Source organism: Amia ocellicauda, chromosome 10, assembly GCF_036373705.1.
Source record: "Amia ocellicauda isolate fAmiCal2 chromosome 10, fAmiCal2.hap1, whole genome shotgun sequence".
In the NCBI taxonomy this organism is placed as follows: Eukaryota; Metazoa; Chordata; class Actinopteri; order Amiiformes; family Amiidae; genus Amia; species Amia ocellicauda.
Window position 1 is genome coordinate 23,393,242 of NC_089859.1, and position 19,130 is coordinate 23,412,371.

The following is a 19,130-nucleotide window of genomic DNA, read 5'->3' on the forward strand; positions in this document are numbered from 1 at the left end:
CACCAGGTTGCCAACAGATATATTATCTTTTTTTTTTTTTTGGTGTGTGGCTGTTTTTCGCTAGGCTCTCTCTCCCAGCTGGGCTTCCATGCAATTCCCAGTCTTACAGGGGATAAATGCTGTCCTGTAGCCCGCACTGGGATACAGTCTGTTTTTATTTTGGTAGGGCACACTTCACTGTCTCTCGAGTCTGGGGTAAGAACTCTTCAGCATACCTGCTTGAGCAGCCTGTGGGTCTCTGGTGCTTTCAAAGCCAGCCGCCGACGTGGAGATGATTAATAGGAGACGAACTGTTTACACTCCTGTTTCTGCTCTATTATTCTCTGTGTGCTGTCGAACCCGATGGTATTTCAATTCACAGTAGGTTTTAGATCTGATTTTCCCCACCCCCTTGACTTGGAGAGGGAGCTGTAATGCAGTGCTGGTGAGAGTAGCTTCAGATGCTGCCTGGAGAAGAGCAGATGGATATGGAGAGAGACACGGTCCCTGTGTCTCTCTGGGGGTCCCCGCACCGCTAGAGGCAGCTTCAAATCTACTGGAATATGAATACGCTGAGCACACGCAGTCGGGCATTCATGGGGTGGTTTCACTTGGTGTCTCAGTTTCTATTATTCACTTAATCTGGGTTGACAGACGGATACCCTGCCCTTGACTTTGCATTACTAATAGGCAGGACTAATGACTACAAATATGTGCTCTCCTAGATTATTATTATTATTATTATTATTATTATTATTATTATTATTATTATAATAATAATAATAATAATAATAATAATAATATATTTTATACAGGACTGATCTGAGTTTACAATCTTCAAACATGGAGCCCACATTATTCAGACTTGTAGAGACCTTTTTTCTTCATTGGTTGCTCAGGTTTCCTCTTGTGTAGACCAGCTATGTTAAGGCCAACATTAAGGCAGTAATCCTCAAAACACAGCTGACACAGATTTGCATTGCACACAATATAACCCAGGTAACCCGTGTTTAGTTTTGGAAGTGCATTGTGGTCATAACACATTGGTGAGGCAAGCCTGCTGTGACCGGGCCTGAATTGTGCTGAACACTAATGACTATCAGTAACTGGTTCCACCTTTGTTTTGTTTAAACTATTGTTAAAAATCCCACAGAAATGTGCATATTTTGGTTACAAAATAGTAAAAATAATACACTATAACAATACATGAAGTTTTGTGGTCCGAAACTTGTCCCACAGACGTCCAGAGCACTAAGGCTGCAGTAGTTCTTCCCCCCCGTCATGTAGGCAGTAAAAACAAATCTTTGTATGCAGTGGTCTGTTTTATTGAAGATGATTTGATACATATTTTATTCCTTTAATCTCGGTGTTGCCTTGACTTGACTATTCCTGATGCGCTATTGTAGGTGATGTAAATGTCTTGAAATTCACAAGAAACTTCATGCTTTCCCAGCCTGTAGTCTTAAACTGTATAAACATTATGAACTGTACATATTCTTCCCCTCAAAAGCTTAGTGTGTCCTAATACAGCTGGGATGGGCTGCCAAGGTTTGCATGGGAAAACTGTTCGAAGTGTTTCAAACTGCAGAAAAACAGGAGTGTGGGTCAGTGTGTGAGGGTTGAAGACAATGCTGCTTACAGGCAGCAATATATTATTATTATAAGCAATACATCTTGACAAGCTGTGTCTTAAGGGTCTGTTTTATTGAAGACAAAACCTGTATTATGGGAACCCTGTTGTATTTTACGATACCTTATGTTTAGTAAACAACTTAATTGTGACCACACTAGGTATTGTTATGCCAGAGGCTTGTGCTAATGTTTTTCATGGTTGGTACACGGTCATCCATGATTTAGGCTAGAGGTCAGGGACATGTATGTCGAGCGCATCCAAGGGGAAACGTGAGGGAATTGTGGGTATGGCAGGACGGGAGAATAATTGGGGCTGTTCCACCGCAGCAAGCTGACGGAAGACCCTGTTTCTCCTGACGGACTGCACATGCATATCCTATGGCAAGTTCAATTCTGTTGAAAGCGAATAATTGGAATTCATAAATACTGCCTCGTGGAATAATGCTGAAACTGGCTCTTGAGCGTGCAGAGAGGGGTCGGGGGATGATGCCCCTGTCAGCTGCTCGTGTGTGCAGTTGGAGCGTTGGACCACGTCAGTCCATTACTCATCCGTGGGTAAACTGACCATCCAACACATGCCATAACCCGAGACTCTCTGTGGTCTGTGACCTTGGCTGATACTGGGTGTTTGATTTTACATTTCCTGTCTCTGCCTGGTTACACACTGTCAGCTCAAGGTAATGTACCTGTATGTTGTTTATAGTGACCCTTTGACCTCTCCATCATCCTTCAGTCTGCTGTTAGGTTAAACCACTGAATGTTTATCCAAATTCTTACATTTAGCAGCACTGTTTGTAACTGGCTATACAGCAAAATAGTGAGTTTATAACCATTTGTATTCTTGGCTTACACACTCCACTTTGTAGTTTTGCAAGTCTGATATCGTACAGTAGTTCTATTTTATTAGTTTCTTGAAAACTATAAAGTCAAACATCAGCATGAATGTGTAAGACATCTTTGTGCCACGCTACAATCCTCTGCCCCCGACACTGCTGCTCTCAGTGGTGCCTCGTGGGCAGATTTATTGGGGGAATTTCCTGGAGGAATCTGAGTTTGTCCATTGTGTATGACGCTCTCCTGCAAACACTGGGACTTATCTGTTTACAAACGTTCCTGGTACAGGAAGTGCATGACGTCGCTCGGATTAACGGAAGCCTTCTCTGAAGCACAACATGAATGGATGTGAATGGGCAATATTGTCTGATTGTCATTTCATTCTAGCTAGGTACACCTTTTGTGTTCAACCTATAACTGGATTACTGTTGTGTGAATCATTCCTTTATAGGTCTTTATTCCTTAAAATGAGCTTCTGATAGAATCCACTGTCATTGGTTATATATGTTTTATTCATGTGCTGTTCTGTGGCTTGCGTGGTGTTCAAACCATTTCTATTCAAAGGCATCTGTGAACAATTCCATGGCAACTCCTGTTACATTCAGCTGCTCAAGGTGAACCAGTTTCAGGCATTCCTTCCAATTAATTGTCTTCTTTATGAAGATGTTCTATTCACAATAAGTTTTGAAAGCCTTATGCCATTTATTATAAGTCCTCTTGTAGTGCAGGATACACACAACTTGAAAGAGAAATGCTTCATTCTGGTTCATAAACTCTTGGAAAGGACCTGACCCCAAAGTTAAGACCTCTGTGGGTTCTGATCGTTCGGTATTGTACATGCCAGGATGAAACGCATTCTGCAGCAATCGATGCCCTTTACATGGCCAGATACAAAGGATTTAAGTAGATTCAATCACAGGTCAGAACATTGTTTGCAGTCGGGTCTCTTGGGTTTTTTGAAATCCATACAGGGAATGTGAACTGGGCCAAAGTGGAATTAAATTCAACACAGCCCTGCAGGGAGCCCAGTTCTCATCTGTGAAGGTAAAACGGTGAAGTGAGCTCAGTTTCTGAAAGCCTCAGTTGAGAAGAAAACACAATTTCTTCTAATGTATATTTTTTGTATTGTACAAATTAGAAGAGAGGCAGGGAAACTGTGTGTTGTGAATGTAATCTATAGATCTATGAAGTTGGGTTTCCTTTTGTCCAAATCACCTGATTCTTGTCAGCTGCATCAATAGACCCCCCATGGTGCAAAACACCAGGAAATATTGACATTGAATTCTCTCCACAGAAATGTCACTTATACCACCTCTTCTGGAGTAATAACTTTTTAAAATAAATAAATAAATAAATAACATTCTCTACAAGGAAGATAAAGGAAGATAGTGCTGTATGTCTCCTGTTATTCTTGTACAGCTCATTTTGACTTTTGTAGACCATAGTGACAAAAATAGTATGAGGGTTAGCTTCTACTTCCGGTCTGTTGAACAACATGTTTTTTATCGTTATAGAAAGGATCTAATTATTCCTGTTTTTCAACTCGGCAGTAATGCGGAATGGAAATAGCTTTTCTTCAGCTTGGATCTTTGTTTTATTTTTCAGCCCTCCACATAAAAGAATTAAGCAGTGTGCTACTTTGTGTGTCTTCTCCTGACACTGGCACAATCTGGCAGTAAAAAGGACACTGAACAAAGTCAAATTGTACTAAATTGTACAGACTGCATAAAGAGCATGAGAGATCAGTTTAGATATTAATGTAATATTTTTTACTTGATCCCTTCTGATTACTCCTGAAGTGATGGCATTTAAAGCTTCATCCATTTAAGGTTTAAAGTTTTTGCACATGTGAAAAAAAAGATTGACACCTTTTTAATGACATTTCTGCAACTAGTATAATCTCTTGTATACAAATATTCCACAACAGATGTGCCCTTCTCTACGGCATAAAGACTGTTTGATCAGGAGAGCTGAGACTGCTGATTTAAAATGAAAGCCTCAGTCAGAGAGAAGTGTATCATCACACCAGACTTGGGGGCCGTGCTTGACTGTGCAGCTATCTCTTTCATGAGCGGGGAGCCAGGCACGGATAGCTGTGAAGGGGGAGAGAATGCACCTGCTAAAGTAACCACAGTTGTGATTTCTAGTTCCGTTTAATCGCATTTCAGTTTTGTTTTTCTTTGCGTTGTTATTTATTAACCGACCTGCTTGTCGTCCGACAGGTTCCCCTGTGTTCCTCTGCTGTGACCGATGAGAAGTGTGCAGTAGGTGTCTGTTGGAAGACCACGGCTGCCGTTCTGACGGGCGACACTGCCTGGCACAGCTCTGTGGGTGAGTGTTCAATCTATACCATTATCTATCTTCATCTCTCTGGGTAGGAACAATATCGGTTTGGTCTCTTTCCAATATTACTTGATTTCAGTGCCAGATTTCTTTCGTTTTTGGATCGTTACCGAGTCCGCAAATACTCTATGGTAAATAATTTATTTGGTCGTCACCAAGCAAGGGGAACTTTAATGATAACAACATTGGTAAAGTGAAGATTGTTAGGAAACATCACAATAATTAAATAAAACATTGTGTTATTCTACAAGCTTTGTTTTCTTAAGCATTGCTTATATCCCAGTGAGCCCGTATCTAGTTATACACACTGTACCATTAGCAAGATTAAACTGTGGTTTTGTGCAATGTTTAAATTATGAAAACCACTGCAAGTTGCCCTTTCTTGTGTGCAGACCAGAGCATAATGAAAATGTATATTGTTTGGGAATGACTCTCCCTTTACAACATGTTTTGGATTTTCTCAAACCACACCCTGTTCCCTGAGTTTTCTGAGGAAGCTTCAATAAAACGGGACCATATTTTTCTTATAACTAGTCTCTTACAAACATGTATGATTTAATTTTTTTACGGAACCTCAATTCCATGAAACAATATCCCTGAGAATTGTTCTTCCAATAACACCAGTGACATGCAGAAACCACAGAATGTGACCAGCTTTATACCCAAATATATGTTTACCTGAATTGTTTGCCTGTGTGCTCTGTGAAACTGGGCAGTATATTTAGTCCCGAACTCTTTTTGGCGGCTCTTCAAAGCTCTAAGGCCTGTGTCAGGATCTCTCCCAGCTCCCAGAACCTCCTCTCTCCCGGTTCTGTGCTCTCTGGCTGCTTCTGAGGCTACAACACCAGGGTGACTGGTCCAGGGGTAGTCTGTCCACCTGCCTGCAGGGGTAAGACCCTCACAAGTGCTGGTCTCGAAGGCATCCTGAAGGAGCAACTCCTAGGGGTGCGAAGAGGCCATTTCTATGCTGCCTTTAATCCAAAATGTTTATCTTCCCATCGGGAATCGCTGTGTTGTCTCTCGTGGGTTTGGACCCGTTCTCCTGAACCCGGGCGGAGCAGACTAATAGAAATGTGTGTGGCGTGCACTCAGATGGGCTTTCTCTGGCCCGGGGATTGGCCACCCGCTAATGACTATTGACAGTTATTCTCCTTTCTGGCTCGGGAATGTAGGGTAGCTCAAGTGACCGAGATTCGCCTCAGCGGGAGCGTCGGCCATTAGCCGATTGGTTTGTCAGATTTCAGGATGTCATTTTTTATTCTCTGGGCCCATGCCATGCTCTTTATTTTAAGCTGGTCACATTCTGTGATTTGGGGAGAGCAAATCTGTTGGTATTGACAGCTGATCACAGTTGGTGTTGTGAAATGCAGTTATTAATAAATGGTGGCGCGAGTGAGTTTGTTGTACATTTCCTGGGTCTTCATGGGGAGGGGATGTGGGGGGAGAAAAGGCTATTTGCTATTTGACATTTGCAGTCCCTGGTCTTCATTCAGATTGAGTGTCATATTGTGTTCACAGCACAGCCCCGCCTGCGCCACAGCCATGGTTACAGGTACAGAACAAGAGATTTATTATCATAGCGCTCTGACAACATCATAACCGTCTAACCCAATATCACGATCGCCGGCTTCTCATTTGATTTAGATAATAGGTTCCCCCCCCCCCCTACATTTTTGGCACTAATTCTAACTGGAAGGGCAACCCTCTATACTGTTGACTTCAGCTTCAGTTTAATTTCCGTTTTAAATTTTTAAGGTGTTATTGTTTTCTAATTATTAAGTACAATTATTTATTCATAGTTGTCAAATTTATAGAACACACCTCCCTAAGTAGCCAGCATGCAATAGGTCTTGGAGAATATATAAACAGTCCAGAATTATATAATACTACTGCCCTCCAGGTCAGATTGGGAAAATAATAAACCTGAAATAATAATGATTCCACACAAGAACACCTGCGACAGCTGTGGGGAAAGTTACGACTAACAATCTTAAGAGAAGAGACCTTTAACAAGCAGTTAAATACAGTATGTATACCAGTCAACCATCATTCTTCATGGCAATCCAATTATCGTGATGGATGTGTGTGCTCCGTGCACGGCCGTCTTATCTTCAGAGAGTAACAGGACAGCTTGCAAATGCGGGCGATTTAAAAAGTACCGAAATATAGAAATATTTCATGGTTGTCTTTGGTTATTCATTGACTATTCATCACTTTAATTTTAAACCTTAATAACAACTCGCAACATCCGAGGGGACAGCACATTTGTTTTGTTTTTGTGTTTGGATTCTAATTACTTTCTTTTTCTGGTCACACTTCACAATAAGGGGCGCCAACAGTTAATGAATTGATTAATGAACACTACGGGGAATAACACATGAATACTGTAGGCACTTCATCTGAGTTCTGCTGTTAATCACATTTAACAAGGTTAGGGTCAGGGATAGGATAGTGCTATAGAGGTTTGGGGTTGGGCTTATGCATGTGATCAGTATCAGAACTCAGTGGAAGTGCATGAGGCATTCCTGTGCGATTCATACTATAATTCATTAAGACTTGGTGCCCGCTATTGTAAATGTTAAATTTTTAAAAAATTGTACAGGCATTCCAAATTCTGGAACTGTATGTACTGCTCAAGCAAGAGATAATGGGACATTTCATACAGTCTTACTCTGTTTAAAATGCATTCTCTTTGTGTTGACGAGTTTGGCTGTTAAAAGCAAGCTGGTCATTTGCACTGTGGTGTCATATAGTGCTGCTTTACATGTTAAATATCTCTTCCCTTCTAAAATCCACAGAAGTCTGAGCTAAATTGTTAATGGAAATAGTGCAATCTAATACCCAGGCTTGTCTACTTGACTTGCATAGCCATGGGCAGAAAATGGACTTCAGAATCATCCATATTATTATCTCAGACACAACTACTGGCTTCAAAGACTTTGCCATCATATAATCGTACCCATTTAATTAGGCTCATACGCAAACATAAAAACCTCAAAACACGTTGTTGTTGTTGTCTGTTTCTCCAATACATCCCTCTAGAAGCATAGTTCCAGTGCAAGTGTTACAGTCCTCTCTTGGCACAATACTACCAATAGTTTAGAAAATGTATTCCTAGATTAACATTTATTTGGCTGGGAACTGAGCTGCTGTGTGAGAGTTGAGGGAGTCTGATGTTTGGATCCTGTGAGTCTCTGCTTATACTGGGCTGCTGTACTAGACTCCTTTGATCTTTCTCATTGGAGACCTTGGGAGCATTAACACAATGTATGTTGTAAAAGTGCTGCATCTGATCACAAAACACACGTGTATCTGTTTTGGTCCACAGCGCTGGGAACACTGTCTGGCAGGAAGGTTTGTTATTAGGAGGAAAAAAGTGCCAGTGGCTAAGGCTTCAAATTGTACTTGGTTGTATGAAAAACCAACTGGAGCATGGAGCATGTCTTTCAGACATTCTTGATTTCCCTGTGGTATGAGAGGTATTAAGTAACATTCACTTCATTATTTCCGAAGATTTTACTACAGGAAGCATTTGTCTGCTTTTAACTGAACAGTAACCAAAGGTAAAAGAAAGAAAACGAAGTTGGGAAATTATCTAAAGTGTTTCTAATGCTGCCATTTCCTAATTGGAGCTTGAATGTGTAATTTTCCACGCCGTCATGCCCTCGTTGAGCCGGACCCTTCGGACTCGGCGCTGACACGAGCGTTCAGCCGATTCGACAATAACTACACAACTGTGTGTTGTCGGCCAAGCGGTGCGTTATAACAAATGGCTATCAGAGCTATCAGAAATGTGTCAGCCAGGGTCTTCAAGATACAAGTACCCCCAACAAAGAAGTGATATAATTTATGTGTGTATATTTATTTTATTAGTATTTAGTATTTTATAAGAGGCATGCTTACCAGGTGTGACTGCCCTGTTATAATGAGCAAGGGCCAATATCACTACTAAACATGTATTACAATAATTGTAGTGGCATTAATCTTATTTGTTCTTCACAACCATAACACCTCTAAAGCAAACTTGTATTCACTCGTAATAAACTCATTTGTTCATTGGCTTTTTCTGTTGGTTTTAATAATTGCCAGTAAAGCCTGTGTGCAGAGAGCATGTTATTGATAATTTTAGCTGCCCGCATTAAAAAAACAAATCCCTGCATTTCAATGGGCACAGCAGAATCTGAAATCTGTTTAAAAGGCAGGAGCTTTTCAATTACAGCTGTTATTCAATATTTCTTCCACTTCGGCTGTGCACTGTAATGTAAACAAGTCCACGGGGAATAAATCCTGCTTTGCACTGCTGCCTGTGGTCACTATTAAACTACACTACCTAATGAGGAGCCAGAGAAGGAATAGTTGCCCTGGATTACCCTGGTGTATGGATCGTGCGAGCATCAATTCAGCTTGTATGCTTTTGAACATGACTACAAAAGAGTGGAAATGCATGCATCCCTGCAGCAATAAACTACTGCATTTCCTTTCACCTCCTTTATGTCCAAGTTGGTCAGCAAACAAATAGTCTCTTCAGAGGGGAAGAGCAAATGAATCCCACACAACAGATTTCATAATCCTGTTTTTGCCCGTGGATTAAATGTGAAATCACATGTGATCAGATTGACTGCGGTCCAGCCGGCAGGGATTAGGCAGGAATCGCTGAGATGATATCCTCTTAGAATGCAGATACACAGGAACGCGAGAGACACTTGCATCTCTTCGTATTCGCTTTTATCTGATGCAATGTGGTTCCCTTAAATAAACTGAGATCGTGTTCGCCCCTTATGTTGTGTGTTCTGTTTGCTGAATTGACTCGTCAGATTTGCATGTGTTGGTCCTTTAAAAATGCAAGGAATGCCTTACAATTACAGTATTTTGTGGATTGCAGCTAATGTGACATAGGTTTGAAGTGCATGGGAATAGTATTTTCCTGTGGACTTTGGGTTTTGTGTAATGGCAAGGATTTCTTTTCAATCAAGAACTAGTTTTATTCAGGCTTCTCAAAGTACGGTTAACATACAATAGACTAATTGCAAACCTCTGCCTTTTCTAGCTCTGCGGGTCTTCTGTACTGAGGCTGCAAAGTGCGAACAAAACAAACAAACCCTGCCCTGGTATTGTGAGCCTTTCACACCCCATTCACACTGGGAAAATGACTGTGGCCAATTCAGGTAAGCTCTGCATGGGCCGACTGATCTGTGCTGAGATCAAGCAGCATCTATGCAGGAGTTAATTGGCAGCATTCCTTTAAAACGAGCAGAGCAAGGGCTTCGGGGATGATTGAAAATGAGGGAGTCGTTCCCTTTGCTCGAGCAAGCCGTGCAAGGTGCCAGCTCGAATCGCACTGCGGTGTAGTGTGCGCCTGGCCGGCTCACGTGGGGTTATCGATTGCTATGTTCACCAGCGTGCTGCCGGGACAGAGAAGTGGAACAGCTGCTACCTGGCAGCCCGCCGACCATGTAGAGGAAGTGCATGGGCCCTGTGCGCCGACTGTTTTCACTGTGAGCCGGCGAAAACTTTTTTCGGGAAGATGGATGGGGCAGAGAGGTCCTGAGCTGTAATGTGCTCTGGTGCACCTGCCGTTCTGCGTCTGTGTAAGGCGGTGCTGCCAACATCCAGATTTCTCTCGGTGGGAAGTTGCTTAATTAGCCGGAGCACCTGGCTGTTAATAATTGCTTCACACTGCTCCCCCCCCCCCCTTCTGACACAAGGCGACTTTGCTCGTTAGTGTTGTATGACATTGTGTTTGTAACATAGCTGTACTTTCATAAAGCAAGTGTTGGTAACTTGGCAAAGCTGACTGGATGATGCATTTTATTTATTTATTTTCTTAGTAGGATTGTGGAGGAATTGGAAAAGGAATCTTTTGTGCCTCGGTGATGATTACAAAAATAAAGGTTGCCTTCTTCTTCTTTTCATTTAAATCCTTTGATTCCAGTTGTATTAGAGAGCACTGTGCACGGCCCAAGAAACATTTACTGTTCCTCCCAATTAAAGATGAAAGGAATCATTTTGCAGTTTTGGACTTAGAAATAGAGCCCACATGTTTTAACGCCAGGATAAAGCTCTGGTGTCCTGTATTTGTATAAAGAACCATTCAGTCTGTCAGAAGTAATATTTGTCTGTTTGAACTACATTTGTTTGACTGGTTTTGATTTTGTGTGGAGAAGGAGGCTGCTCTATTGGAATGATTGTATTTTTTATTTATTAGTCTTGTCTTTGTTTGCACTAACCTTGCTTCGTTTGAAAGAAAAACAGATGACTGACTTTTTACAGGGTGGCTGTACGATAGCACATTGTTCATTTTCCTCTGTTCTCGTGTGTCCTCACCTGAAAACCTGCTAGTACTGTAAGCGTTGCAGAGCACAGTGTCCCTTACTGGGGATGAATTCAGACTGTCATAGTGGAAAAGTACTGTAAACACAGACACTTCTCAGCTCTACAGATCTATGGGCTCAAGTACAACAGCTTGAGCTTGTTTTCCTCTCCTGCAGTTTTGAGTCTTTTGTCTTCATGCTGGGCGTAATGAGCCGACTGTCATGTTTCAAATGGATGGGAACAGTGTTGTCCTGTAAAACATAGTGTTGACAGACATGAAAAATAAACATGGCTCCTCTCCTACCCGGTCTTAGGAGTCTCCTTGTTGGTTTGATTATGAACCCGTGCAGTGTTTTGAATGCCTTCCTGTTTCCCTATAGCCATGCTAGTCTCTTTGTTCTGTATTGTACCTATCTGGGCTAAAGACAGGAGGCAAGCATATGCCAGGACTAAGGTACTGTAAATCCTAATAGTTATGAACTATGCATTTGATTCCCTGGTTGGGCTGTCCCGTAGTGTTTGTTTGGTTTGTTGTAAAGAGGTCAGTGACAGCTTGTCATTTATTTACTTTCTCCAGCAACCTGCAGCTACCATGAGTTCAGGAGAGTTTCTGTGCACATGTAAATGACACCTGGACAGAATCTGTGTAAAGCATTGTGAATTGAACCTGTTGTATTTTTGTATGCTTAAGTTGCTCTGAATTTCTGTAGCTCTGTTAACAATGGCTGAGTGATTATGCAGTAGCTGTCAGTAGGAAACAACCCCAGGGAATTGGTAATGTGCAGGAGAGACACTGCCTCCTGGACGTCCAATATGCATGTAAAGTGTTTTCGTAGATTCACTTTTCATCTCCCCTTCAGCAGCGAACGGTGACGATTTGTGACCTGAGACAGTAATGGAAAGTTGCATTTGTAATCCGTGTTGTGAATGTACTTGAACATACGAGAAGGCTGTTGAATCTGATCCAGCTGTATCCGTTCCCTTCTGCAGGTTTAACGGGAGCATTGCTCAGGGCACTTTGGCACTGCGTTTGCAATTAGTGCATTTCATTAAAGTAATTCAAAGATTAAAAAAAGAATCAAATCATCTTTCATATTCATTTTGTAATTATTATTATTATTATTATTATTATTATTATTATTATTATTATAAACATCCTAAAATTGATATCCGATTACTTTTTTTGTTTCCTGCTGCAGTATCTGAACATGTGTATGGCAGCCATTAGGCAATGTGCCTTTCTTGGTGGATAGAATTTTAAATGCTTCCTATTGTTTTTCTTTTATGTTTTAGAATAAAAAATGAGGTCTGGAGAGGAATGGCATTGTATTCACAAACAGCCCCAGCAGCACTTATATAAGATTATTGCTTCTGCAGCTGGGGGGGTTGTGGAGAACCCTTGAAAACAAGGGATTGTGGGATTATAGCTTCTAGTTGTTATTAAAGGGCACTGCTCGCCAATCTGACTGCCACAGAATAGTGTTGTCGGTGCTTGTGTTAGGGGGGAGCCTGGATTGAGCTTTCACACAACGCTGGGCACACTGCTGCTGTCATCACTCACCCAAGCTGGCTCTCCTCTCTGGGCAGTCGAACCGGAGGACTCCCACGAGCAATTAGTCAGATCGATCTGTGGACAAGGAGCCGTCCAGAGAAAAGAGCGCACATCTATTCTGTTCCTAGCGATGGTTTTCTTAGTCGAAGATGGATATCCAAATGGTTTAGATTCATCTCCTGAAGGAGACAGTACTTCGTCAGAGGAAGGAGCCAATACTTCAGTAGGTGAGTTAGATCTATACCTTTTAATTTTAGAATTGCACCGGTACTTTTCCTTTAGAATTTATAGACATAGTTATGATATGATCTATATTTGTCAGTTTTATTTTGCCTTTTGTAGATGAAGGACCTTTATTTTATATGATTAATATGCACTGGATTATATTATTGTAATTATTATCAGTAATAGTATTAGTAATGTTCAGTCATAAGAGGACTTGGCATTTGTTGTCAGGGTTGCACATGTTAGTAGTTAGAATATTTCTGTCCTGTGAAGCACATTCCAGAAGCATTACATTTATAGTGAGCTGTTCATTGTACCATTCAAGGCTGAAAAGAGAATAAGAATTATATTGTGAGACTGTTGAAACATTTGTTAAGTGCAATTCAAGGACTACTGGGAATGCCTAGTACATGTGCCTTCTCTGAAATTGTCTAAATGTTTTTCTGTCCAAATTATACCTAACTTGTGTTAAAAATGATGCCATTAGTCGGTTTGTATACTTTGCAGTGTAAAGAAAAACGGTTACAGTATCTGGATTAAAATAACTCTGTGGTGTCAACAATTTACAAGTCGTAAAGAACCTCCTACACCAAGTTACACTAAAGTTCTTTTTGCATATTTTTCAAGAAATGTTTACTGTCCATGTGAATATTTCAGTATTCTTAATAGATTTAAGATGGTGTCCTTTTGTACTGTTTCACGTAATAGTCTTTTATGGAAACATCCATAAACCTTTCAAACAGACGCACAGATTTTGAATGTGAATGTCCATATTGCTGCAGATATTTCTCGCCCTATGCAGTTTGTTGGTCTCATTCGTACAGGTTTGGTTATTTGAGGAGAATGGAGAATGCCTAATTTTATAGATCTGGAAGTCCAAAGTGTATTTATCTCCTGGCTTCCTTCGACATGCTTATCCAACATACTTAGCATTTTAAAAATGTGGTGCTGGGAATTAATGTGGCAGTAAACGTGCATTGTTAGTCCAGCACTGAAAAGTTTGTCTTGTTTTATTTTTCTTCTTTGGTGATTGGACGGTTCTGCTTCCCTGCAGTTAATTTCATACTGAAGTTACTTAAGAAAGCCAGAGGGGGAATGTCAGTACTCCTCCTTTGCTTTTCAGACAATTGTTCTGGCTTATTTAAGCAGTTATGTAGAGCACAGATTTTAACAATTAATTTAGGAAAATAATGGTATTTTTTTCTTTTTAATATTTGCTTTGGGTAAACAAAACAGAAAAAGAAAAACATACACATTTGTTTAATCCCAGCTAACAGTTTATTGTGTGGTATGAAATTGATTTTCTAGAGTTGGCAGTGACAACTGTGTGAGCGATTTGCCCTGAGCTCGGCTTACTGTTCCCCCCCACAAGCATGAAAGATTACTTTGACGTGAGAGATTACTAATGTGAGAAATAAAACCAAATAGTCTGCAGGCGCCGAGGACTACAAAACCCCCCACGTGGCTGCCGCCCAGTACGGCCGATTGACCTCCGCCTCCCATGCTGGCCCTCCCTGGGGGGGGGGGGGGGGGGGGCGGCAATATAACGCTGGTGCTGCTGAAGCTGCTGGGAAATAAATAATGCCTGGATGACAGGAAACTCTTTCACCACTGTAACACCCATTGGCTGTGGACAGTAATACTAGTGGGGGAGACATAAAGGCCATATTGCGTGGTTAATAGGCTCTGAAACGTGCATTGTCATTTTACACTAAAGCAGAAGCTAAAGAAAATGAAAGTTGCAGTAAATGAAACATCAGGGTTGTCTGCCACAGGAAGCAGCATTGTGCTGTTGTATTATATTTTTATATGTGGTGAACAGTTTTCTTGTTCATGCTGCACCGTTTCTTGAAAAGTGCCTAATTGTCTTGTTTTCAAAGTATAAATATTGATCTACATTGAATTTTGAGAAGAGTGAAGAAGGCAGAACTGAGCGTTTATCTTCCTGTTGAGAATGGGGAATTGAAAAAAACAAAACAACCCAGTGATTACAATATAATAATGTGTCCCTTGAAAAAGGTTTTCAGTATGGACTTGATTTCGTGTGGAATGTCAGGCATGCCAGTGGAACGTTTTGCATTGTCTTAGGAAATGTAGCAAAATGTGGATCAGTTCTCACATCCTACAGCAGTCACTGGGAGAAGAAACAAGGATTTTTTTAATACATCGAACCATTTTAGTCACTCATAATATGAAAACAATCTGTTCACACCTCCTGATTTTTATTTAGGAGACGTTACCGGTATGTATGGGAGTTTCAGTCCTCTTCTCTGATCCATCGTGGCAAAGAATTCCCTGGGACAGCTTGCAAAGATACCATAGAGCCCGAATACATGTCCCTGGTCTATCGCCTCAAACCATCAATTGTGTGAGGACTGGTGTTGGACACCGTGGACCTGAAGTCTGCTACAACGTTTGTTTCTGAGCAAGCGGGAAGGGAAGGAAAAGATAAGACACTGAAATGGCTCCATGAATAAGAAATCACTCTGTATGCTGTTTGGTTATAAGCGGCCTTTCGTGAACCTTGTATGAGAAGTGAGAGGATGTGACGCCTGAATGTCCTTCAGCAGTGAATTGTGGGCTGCGTGTCACGGAGGTACTGCAAGCGAGATCAGATCGAGAGCCTCTTGAGTCTGTGCCTGTATGCCCCCACCCCCTGCCCACCGTCAGACCCACAGAGGATGAACACCCGAAGCCCTCTCACACCGGAGTGCTCTCCAGCTCTGGAGTATTAGCCCGTGCTGCTGCTTCAGGTTCATTTAGTCTGTCTGGGTTTTACAGGAAGTGTAGGAGTGGATTTGCCTTGTCACTTTACCCCAAACATTGGCTGGGCATCTTTTTCAGTTATCATTTTGTTGTTTTAGAAGATTCCCTCTGCTAGGGTTATTTAAAGGTGTTGATATCTGATCTAAGAGCAAAACCATGTGGTCCACATGCATCTTGATTGTGAATGCTGAGGTTTGACTCCATCTGGCTCGTGCCGTATAAGTCCTCCATTTCCTGGTGTCTGGTGGATTGGTGGCAAATGCCATGAGAGGCTATAGAGTCTACGGGTTCTTGTTCGGTGCCAAAAGGCACGTTTTTGCTGGAAGGTGAAAAACGGGCAACTAATGCAGTTTTACTGTTAATATTCATCAATGTTTGTTTGCTTTTCTGTTCACTTTAGTCGTCTAATAAAAAGCATCACCTCTCTCTCCTCTCCTCTCTCTCTCTCTGCACCGGCTCTTGTTGTGAGTGTTGCGGGTTCCCTGCAGTCAATATTAAGATGTGCATAAATACGGCTCATCAATTCACAGCCCACACTACCATGTCATGTGGATCTGAATTCGATGCAACTTTATAAAGATGCATATTACCAGCCTAGGCCCGAGATTCTCGTTATGCCATTGCATGATTGATTCGATCGTTTAATCTACACTGAGAATTCTGTGTCTGCATTTTCAAAAACCTTTGCACGCAGGTGGGTGTGCATTTATCAGCTTTCAGCTTTGCCTCCCACGTGCTTGAATTGTGTTGAAAGTGCAGAATCTCTGGTGGGTTTCTTTCCCTCAATGTTTAAAGTAATTCATCACCACAACTTGTCCCTCGTGCTCCGTGGGTAATTTAAAAAAGGAGACCCCAGAGACTTTCCAAATGAATGAAGGTTCTGGTTTACAAGGTAACTCTTCATTTCGTTAAGTCCCCATTCTCCGAGGGTCACGTCTTGTAGGAGGAGTGTAGTGTGAATAAAAAGCCAATCTTTCCCCAGTCTCACTGTGAATGGAGCAGATAATAGCTAAAAGCGTCCAAGTGAATGAAGTGCTTAGGGGTCTTTAAAGTAAAATATTCCAGCTCAGGAGCAGACACACCGCAGTCACGTTCTCTAAGTCCACTGAAATGTAGACCTGTTCTGTTCCAGCGAATGCTTTGTAAATGCCATCTTAACGAGGCCCAAATGAAACTTGAGCGCTAATGGCTTAGCCTGCTTATTGAAAGGAGCTTGCGGATGATCGTTACAGAGGCAGGGATCCACAGAGGATGTGTGTCGGATAATTTTAACAGGGTGGTTAACTGTATTTAACTATGGCTGTAAACGATTAATACTCTCTCCATTCTTTTCCCACAGCAATGCAACAGGTTCTCGATAACCTCAATGAGCTGCCCACCACCACCGGGGCCAAGAACATAGACCTCATCTTCCTCCGGGGCATCATGGAGAGCCCCATCGTCAGGTCCCTGGCAAAGGTATCATGCTCTTCAGTTATTGTAAGCAGGTATTTTTTTAGTTGACAAGATCAGAGCCTTTATAGCCTTGCAAGAGAAATAGTGAATCTTGATCTGACATCATACAAGTCCGACACTTACCATTAAACTCTGTTCCTCTCTGGCCCCACCCTGTCTGTGTCATCCTCTGGTCAATATTTAGGACGTTTGTTTGCTTGTTACGGCAGATGACCGCGGTGATGTGTTTAGTAGTAAAACGTGCTTCTTCGCTCCAAAGAGAATCCACTTGCTAAGCGTGTAATTCCTGTGTCCTTAAAGGCCCGAGATGGTGGGCATCGCACGGCACCAAAAATAGCCACCTCCCTAAACAACGTACGGCGCCAGATGTTGTTTACACGGCAGAGCCGACGGATAGAAAGCATTCCTGTGATGGCCCCACCAGAAGCACAGAGTCGTTGCTGGAAGAGGGCTAAGACCTGAGTTTCACATTATATGACTGATGAATAGGCAGTTTTTGACTTTTCACCCGGCTTGGGTTTGATAATATTAATCTGCATTAATTGGCACGTTTTATTTTTGTGCCAGTTGGCATCTTGGCATCCCGGTGTGCTGCATTCGAGACCGATCAGGCTGTTATTAGTCAGAGTACATGTCTGATTGTTTCTCTGAAATCGATTTCCTGGATCAGAGTGCAGTTTGTTTACTACAATATGCACTGGAATAAAAATGCACATGGTCTACATCCAGTCAATGCAGTCAGGGGAGCTGATGTGTTTCTGTGTTGCCTTTTGAAGTGACTTCCTCATATACAAGGAATTTAAATTAAAGTGTGGCGTTAAATTACTCAGATGGAGTGAATAGAGGTTTCGACTTCTTTTGACTGTGTTTAAAATGCTTAGCGTTGTACTGTGATCATTCCAAAGGGATGCTGCTCCTTCTCTTTAGATTAACTTCTCAATGGAGTTGGCTTGAATGTTAAAAGCATACGTGAGTGCCATGGACAGAGATATAAAAGAAGTCTACTTGTCAGAGGAGCTCAATGAAGCATTGGTCCATTAGCCGACTGCTCTGTAAGTGCACCACTCCCCCGTAGATTCAGTGGATTCTCGGAAGTCGGTGCAGATGAAGATTGGGAAATTCTGGATTTTGATTATTTTTATTGACCTGGTCACAAAATTATCTCCCCAGTCTCCTCCCCTTAGTGGACTCTCTCTGTACCTGTTGCACAGTCAGACAAGTCTGAGTCGGATAAGATAAGGGAGTGGATGTAAATTGAGAATTTCTCACAAACCTGCCACAAACGTTTCCGTTTGATGGAATTCTTCACCTGGATTCTTCACCAATAAATCAGTCGGTTCACCTTTCCAGCGCTCGGATTGTTTGTCAGCCTCCTGTAGAGCCCATGGCCCATCCCCGCTCAGTTAGTTGTCAGCGAGAGAGAGTATCGTCACCTCGTCAGCTGTCAGCATATCTGAGCTCTGGCGACAATCTCCAGACTTCATCCTGCCGTCCTGCACACCTCCCTGGCTTCTGCTCTGTGCCCCTCAGTTCAGCGCCAGAAAGGCAATTGTTTAATAATAGCACAGGAGTCTAACCCACCAAAAATTTCATTCTGAGCTCGTCTATCACAGTCACTCTGGGAATGGGTGTCAAGCCAACTCAAAACCATGTTAGAGGAATTTCATGGGAAAATCTTCTGTAAAAATGGACGGTTTCATTCATGAGGTTTTATAATACAGCCTGGGCCAGATGTGTCATTGGTGATCGCAGCAGAGTCGAGTGGTTTATTTGGCTGTTCTGGAATTAAATAACTGGGCTCTTGCGTTCAGAAACAAAGTGTTCCCAAAGCACACTGTAAAAACCCACGAACGGTACTTGGCACTAGATTTAAACTGTCATGAAAACACAATTAACACCGACATAAAAACAGCTATGAAGAGAACCCAGAGCTGCTGTAACTATTAACACACAGGCAATTAAGAAAAGTCTGATCCAGAAAGGCACACTCTTGATTAGACAAAAGACAAGACATTACAGTGTATAGCATTAA

General features: G+C 41.9%; 1 protein-coding gene across 6 annotated transcripts in view; it reads left to right on the top strand.

Moving 5' to 3' along the window:
• The window catches only part of LOC136760280 (protein PALS2), a 41,691-nt gene that overhangs the window by 11,444 nt on the left and 11,117 nt on the right, over positions 1-19,130 (top strand). Inside the window, exons 2-3 of one of the 6 annotated variants that reach the window (XM_066715607.1) lie at positions 4,668-4,776; positions 16,983-17,122. In XM_066715607.1, coding sequence (XP_066571704.1) covers positions 16,985-17,122 — 138 coding nt within the window. In that variant the 5' untranslated portion in view covers positions 4,668-4,776; positions 16,983-16,984. Of the gene's footprint in view, positions 1-4,667; positions 4,777-9,850; positions 9,954-12,575; positions 12,880-16,982; positions 17,123-19,130 lie in introns of those variants that run through there. The other 5 variants (XM_066715608.1, XM_066715605.1, XM_066715606.1 and 2 more) reach the window with 5 other exon arrangements.